This window comes from Chenopodium album, chromosome 2 (genome assembly GCF_948465745.1).
Source record: "Chenopodium album chromosome 2, dcCheAlbu1.1, whole genome shotgun sequence".
Lineage (NCBI taxonomy): Eukaryota > Viridiplantae > Streptophyta > Magnoliopsida > Caryophyllales > Amaranthaceae > Chenopodium > Chenopodium album.
In genome coordinates this window covers 34323461-34329950 of record NC_137835.1, presented here as the reverse complement: position 1 = coordinate 34329950, position 6490 = coordinate 34323461, and the positions used below count along the sequence as shown (strand labels likewise).

Genomic DNA, 6490 nt, shown 5'->3' with positions numbered 1-6490 from the left:
TGCTCGCGCCTTTCTAGGTATGGGATCTTCCGAATCTTTTCTCGTGCGCACATCGGTGAGTATAAGGGGAATGTTCATGATGAAGGTTAAGGAAAGCAGTTTCTAAACTCCAAGAATGTGGGTTCAACACTAGATTTTCATGAACCCACCATTTGAACCCACCAAACTTTAATTCTTACTCATGCTTCAAATTCATCAACTTGAGCACTTTCTCTTCAAAATAGGCACCAAAATTGTTGGAAATCCAATCAAAACAACCTAAAAACATAATCAAGAAAGAAAATCAAATAAAAATAGAAACAACAAAAAGAAAACAAAAATTAAGGAAAATAGAGAAAATGGTTAGAAACTCGTGTTGCCTCCCGAAAAGCGCTTGTTTAATGTCATTAGCTTGACATTCTCCATCCCTAAAGGTGGATCATAGAGAGTCAAATCATGAAAAACTCCCACAAAAACACCATCATAGTAGTGCTTTAGCCTATGACCATTGACTTTGAAAATTCTTGAGAAATCCAAAGGAGATATTTCAACCGCAACATTAGGAAAAACCTCTTGAACAACAAAAGGACCACTCCAACGAGACATTAGCTTCCTGGGAAATAATCTCATCCTAAAATTGTAAAGGAGGACCTTATCACCAACATTAAACTCCTTCTTCTCAATAATCTTATCATGAACTTCCTTAGTGCGAGTCTTATACATGCTTGCACAATCATATGCATCCAATCGAAGTTCTTCCAACTCATGGAGATCAAGCCAACGCTGCTCACCCGCACTTGCGAAGTCAAAATTGATTTTCTTCATAGCCCAATGAGTACGATGCTCAAGTTTTACCTGAATATGACAAGACTTCCTATAAACCAAGCGGTAAGGAGTAGTGCCAATAGGAGTCTTGAAGGTCGTTCTATATGCCCAAAAGACATCATCTAGATTATCCGACCAATCCTTCCTATTTCTTGCGACCGTCTTCTGAAGAATCAATTTGATTTGACAGTTAAACACTTTGACTTGCCCACTAGTTTAAGGGTGACAGGGGAGTCCGAAACGTTGATTAACTCCATACTCCTTCAACATCTTGCGGAAGGCGCTATGTACAAAATGAGATCCATTATCACTAATAACCGCCTTTGGGATGCCAAATCGTGGGAAAATTATCTTCTTGAACATCTTTATTGCACCTTATGGTAGTTTGTAGATGAAGCAATAGCTTGCACCCATTTTGGCACATAATCGACGAAAACAAGGATATATTGAATCCCATATGAAGTAGGAAAAGGACCCATGAAGTCTATTCCCCATACATTAAAAATTTTGAACTATAGAATGGGTTGTTGGGGCATCTCATTTCTCTTTGAAATGTTTCCGGTCCTTTGGCATCGGTCACAACTCTTGACAAACTCCCAAACATTCTTGAAGAGATTTGGCCACCATAATCCGCATTAGAGCACCTTTGAAGTCGTTTTTGAGACACCCATGTGACTGCCACTCGGATACGAGTGGCACATCTTCAGTAAACTAGGTAACTCCTCATTTGGAACACATATCTTCAATAACCCATCAACACCCCTTTTATACAAAATCGGTTCATCCCAAACATAATGCCTAGCCTCCCTCTTGAGCTTTTTTCTTCGATTCCTAAAAAATGAAGGAGGAAACTCCCCACAAGCATACAAAGAATCATCTAACATTCTATCATCAATGGGAGACCCATCATCTTGAACTTGAAAATCCTCAAGTCTAGATAGATGATCCGCTACTACATTCTCCGCTCCTTTCTTATCTCTAATCTCAAGGTCAAAAGTTTGAAGCTCGAACACCCAATGAATTAGCCTTGTCTTTGATTCCTTATTCCCAAAAAGATATTTTAGGGCCGCATGATCGGTTAACACAATTTTTTTTTACCCTAACAAATAGAAACAAATTTTTTCAAAGGATTGAACAATCGCCAAGAACTCATTCTTCGTTGTAGTGTAATTCTGTTAAGCTCCATTTAGAGTCTTGGACATATAATAAATCACATGAAGTTTCTTATCAACTTTTTGACCTAAGACTCCTCCAATTAGCCGTGTCACTTGCATCACACATCAACTCAAATGGTAAATCCCATCTTGGAGCTTGAATAATTTGGGTAAAGATTAGAGCTTTCTTCAACTTATTGAATGCCTCCAAACACTTATCATCGAATACAAACTCGACATCCTTTTGAAGAAGATCATTAAGGGAGTTTTCAATGAGTGAAAAATCCTTAATGAATCATCAATAAAACCCGACATGGCCCAAAAATGATCTCACACCCTTCACATTAACTGGAGGTGGAAACTTTTCAATAACCTCAATCTTCGACTTTTCCACAACTATTCCCTTGTGGGAAATTTTGTGCCCAAGGACTACTCCTTCAACCATGAAATGGCATTTTTCCCAACTCAACACCAAGTTCACTTTCTCACACCTTGTCAAACACTTTTCAAGATTTTCAAGGCACGCCTCAATGGAAACACCACCTACGGAAAAATCATCCATAAACACCTCCATCTCCTCCTCCAACATGTCTCGAAAGATACTCATTATACACCGTTAGAAAGTGGCGGGAGCATTGCAAAGGCCGAATGGCATTCTCCTATAGGCAAAGGTACCATAGGGATAAGTAGAAGTAGTTTTCTCTTGTTCATCGAGATGAATAGGAATTTGGAAAAATCCCGAGTAACCATCAAGGAAACAATAGTACTTGTGCCTCGTTAGTCTTTCAAACATTTGATCAATGAAAGGAATGGGGAAGTGATCTTTCTTGGTGGATGTTTTTAGACGTCTATAGTTTATACACATCCGCCAACCGGCGACCGTACTTGTTGGAATAAGCTAACCTTTTTCATTCATTACGACGGTCATGCCTCCCTTCTTTGGAACGACATGAACGGGTGAGACCCACCTAGAGCTTGAGATGGGGAATATGATTCCCGCATCTAAAAGCTTAGTAATCTCTTTCTTCACTACCTCCCCCCTTTAGTGAGTTAATTTCCATTGTCGTTCTATAGAAGGAAGGGCACCCTCCTCAAGGGTTATGTAGTGCGCACATAAAGCGTGGCTTATAGCCATGAGGTCATCAATGGTATAACCCAAAGCACCTTCGTGCTTTCTTAAAACACCCCATAACGCTTCGGCTTGGCTTTCACTCAAGAATGCGCTAATAATCACGAGGTAAGTAGAATTTGGGCCTAAGAATTCATACCTAAGGTGTGATGGTAAAGGTTTGAGCTTTACCATAGGAACACCTTTACCTTCCTTGGTTGAAGCCGCTTGCGAAGCCTCTTGGCTTGAGATTTTCATGCAAATTTGCTCATCGCTTCCTTCAACACTCCCATCTAACAAATTCTCATACAAAGCCATTTCCTTGCTAGGACCACCTATCTTTTCCTTATTCCACAAAACACACTCAAGAGGATCATTAATTGTGAGCAAGTTCTTATGCATTGAATGTACAAATTGTCTAAAATTTCAACTCTCATGCAATTCTCAAGAGATGAAGAAGGATATTTCTTACTTTCATTCAAATTAAATTCAACTCCCTCATCTCAAATTTTAAGTCAAATCGTAGCACTTTTGACATCAACAAAAGCACCGGAAGTAGCAAAAAATGGTCTACCAAGAATAATAGGAATTGTAGATCCTCATCTATGTCAAGGACCACAAAATCTAATGGAATGACAAACTTTCCTATCCTTAAGGGAACATCCTCTACCCTCCCCCTTGGAATCCTAATTGATCTATCGGCTAATTGCAAGGTAATGTTGGTAGGTAAAAGTTCTCCCTTCTCTAGTCTTTGATATACCGAGTATGGCATATGCTAACACTAGCTCCTAAGTCACACAAGGCATTATCAATTTGCATTTTATAAATAGCACAAGGGATAGAAAAGTTTCCGGGATCCTTAAACTTGGGTGGGATTTTGTTAATTATGATTGCACTACAATTCTTGGTCAAGAAAACTGTTTCTGCCACATCACATGTTCTTTTTCCACTCAAAATCTCCATAAGGAACTTTGAATAATTTGGCATTTGTTTTATCACATTAGTAAAAGGAAGAGTAAGATGAAGTTGTCTAAGCATCTGTATAAATTTCCCAAATTTCTCGTCTAATTTGTGCTTATTAAACTTCTAGGGGTAAGAGAGTTGAGGCTTGTAGACTTCTCTTTCTCTCTCTTTCACCTTCTCAACTTTTTCCTTATTGAATTTCTCAACTAAAGTATTCTAATCTCCCTCATTCTTAATTTAACCATTGCTAGGACTCTCTTTAGCATTACTCTTCTTAGAGACTTCACTCTTAAGGACCCTACCACCCCTAGTCACAATCGCATTCATAAAGCTCATAGGATCTAAGCTTGGTGAAGTCAAAGAAGAAATATTTTTAAATTCCTTAAACTCACTAGCCAATTGAGAAATTTGGGTCTCCAACTCCTTATGGTAAGTTAAAATGTCATTGAATTTCACATTGCTTAGGGTCATGTAAGTATTCAATAATTTGGCTTACTTCTCTATGACACCTTCCAAGAAACTCCTAGAGGAAAATGGTTGATCATACAAATTATCACTTTGCCCTTGGGTATTTGGAATAAATCCAAGTGGGGTAACTCTTTGAACATTCGATTGAAAACTATACCGTGTCACGGGAAAGTGCACCGTCTGACGGTACAGTCTGACCGTGTCACGGGATACTTTTTTAGGGTTTTTATCATTTTAGGGTTCCGTGTGGTCCCTCAGCACATTTTCCCTATAAATACCCCCTCATTTATGATGAGCGGGGCACCGAGTAATTCTCTGATTTTATTTTCTCTCTTCTATGCTTTAGCCTAAACACTAGCCTAACCTTTTCTACTTCAAAATTCCTTCTTCAAGTACTCAAAGGAGTCCATACTTTACTCGTGGTTCTATCCTTAAGCCAAGGAGTGAAAGGTAGAATTGTTTGAGGGTTTGGCTCCAAAATCAACTTTACTTTATTTAATTTAATTTAATTTAATCATCGTTTTAATATTTCCTTGAAGTTACTAACTCGTTTATTATTTTGTAGTTGCAAACAAACAGAATCAAAGTAAGGATCATGCTCCTTTTATTTTTATTATTTTTCTACCGATTTTATGTTGTTGGAATTGTGATTAAATTGGTTTTAATATTAATGTTGTTCTATAATTGTTATGATCACCATATTGCATGTTTAAAGGGAATATGCAAATGAAAACCTCGCCTAATAAGATAAATTGGACAACCGGTTTAGGATCCCTTTTAATCTTATTATTAATTGAAGTGATCACCAATATTTTAGAATTATGTGTGCATTAATATTAAACCAATTTAGTTAAATAATAGTTTGGAGCAAATTGAATATTTTGTTTGTATGCCTTTGAGATCGCAGGAATTACTTTTCACTATAAGAATCGAGTAGAGGCCAATACGGGCGAATGTGACTCCATGACTCACTTCGTACCATCATCCCCGATCCTCCTTTCGTGGTTCCGAACCATATGGAGTTAGTAATCTCATGGATTATGAATGGGGTGTAACCTTCACGGGTCAATCGTTGTTGCCTATCGTTGTCCCTTTATTCGTGGTTGCCTTAAATGATCCGTGAACGGTTTACAAGTTCCTTAAAAACTTGTTGGCGGCTCCCTACTTTCCTTGTCCCTAATCGTAATGTCAACTCCCACTTCCTATGAGTGCCAAGCATATTCACACATGCTTTAACGTAGGCGCACTTCAAACGACGCCTACAGCCACAATCGTAATTATGGTTACCATAACCTTAGTTATAGTCCTCGTATCCTTGGCCATGACTTTGACCATTATAACCATGGTTGTTATAGCTACCACAAATCCCTTGGATTCCATGGTTTCTATAACCACCATTTTGGTTATAATTATCATAGTTCACTTTGTTGTGATAATTCTTATTTTAAACATTCCTTTGAGCATCAAATCTAGGTCCAACATTGTTATTAGCAACAAAGTTCACATGTTCATTCTCATTCCCAACATATTCATTACAAGGAACATTAGGGCAAATAGAAGCATCATGGTCATTCAATCCACACAAATCACAAGACCAACATTTTCTAATCATGAAACAAGAAGAAGGAAGAGAGTTAGATGAAGAAGATGTATCTCTCCCCTTAATTTGGGATGGAAAAATCAGTGCTTGTGAGGTCGCGCTCTCAAGCTTATACTTGATAGAAACTACCACCTTTCCTAAGTCCAAAATTTGAGTCGACAAATTGTTGATAGCATTGAGTTGTTCCATTTAGCATCCCATAGTACTACTCTTGTTATCGGCTCCTTCTTACCATCTTGCCATTCCATTTAGTTTCTAACTACATCCTCAATGATATCTATAACCTCTTCCTCGGTCTTGTTCATGATTGGGTCTCCGGCTCCGGCATCAAGACTTGCCCTCCCTTGAGGACCCAAACCGCAATAAAAAATTTGAATGATTAGGTAAGTAGGG

The 6490-nt window shown here is 38.2% G+C and overlaps 1 protein-coding gene across 1 annotated transcript; it reads right to left on the bottom strand.

Annotated features, from left to right (window-relative positions):
* Positions 1–342: 342 nt before the first annotated feature.
* LOC145571388 (uncharacterized) lies at positions 343–2565 on the bottom strand. Its single transcript, XM_081630433.1, has 3 exons — positions 2267–2565; positions 1449–1782; positions 343–969 (listed from the first exon to the last, which is right to left on the bottom strand). Exons 1-3 carry the CDS (start codon positions 2563–2565, stop codon positions 343–345), a joined length of 1260 nt encoding a protein of 419 aa, XP_081486559.1.
* Positions 2566–6490: the final 3925 nt, after the last annotated feature.

Bases quoted from the DNA above. Each gene is read 5' to 3' on its own strand.
- LOC145571388 (XM_081630433.1), bottom strand. From the start codon at position 2,565: ATGAGTATCTTTCGAGACATGTTGGAGGAGGAGATGGAGGTGTTTATG. The intron at 1,783-2,266 runs GTTTTATTGATG...CCTTGAGATTAG, and splicing joins TCATTTTTGGGCCATGTCGG to AGATAAGAAAGGAGCGGAGA. The intron at 970-1,448 runs GTGCTCTAATGC...TTGATTCTTCAG, and splicing joins TCTCAAAAACGACTTCAAAG to AAGACGGTCGCAAGAAATAG.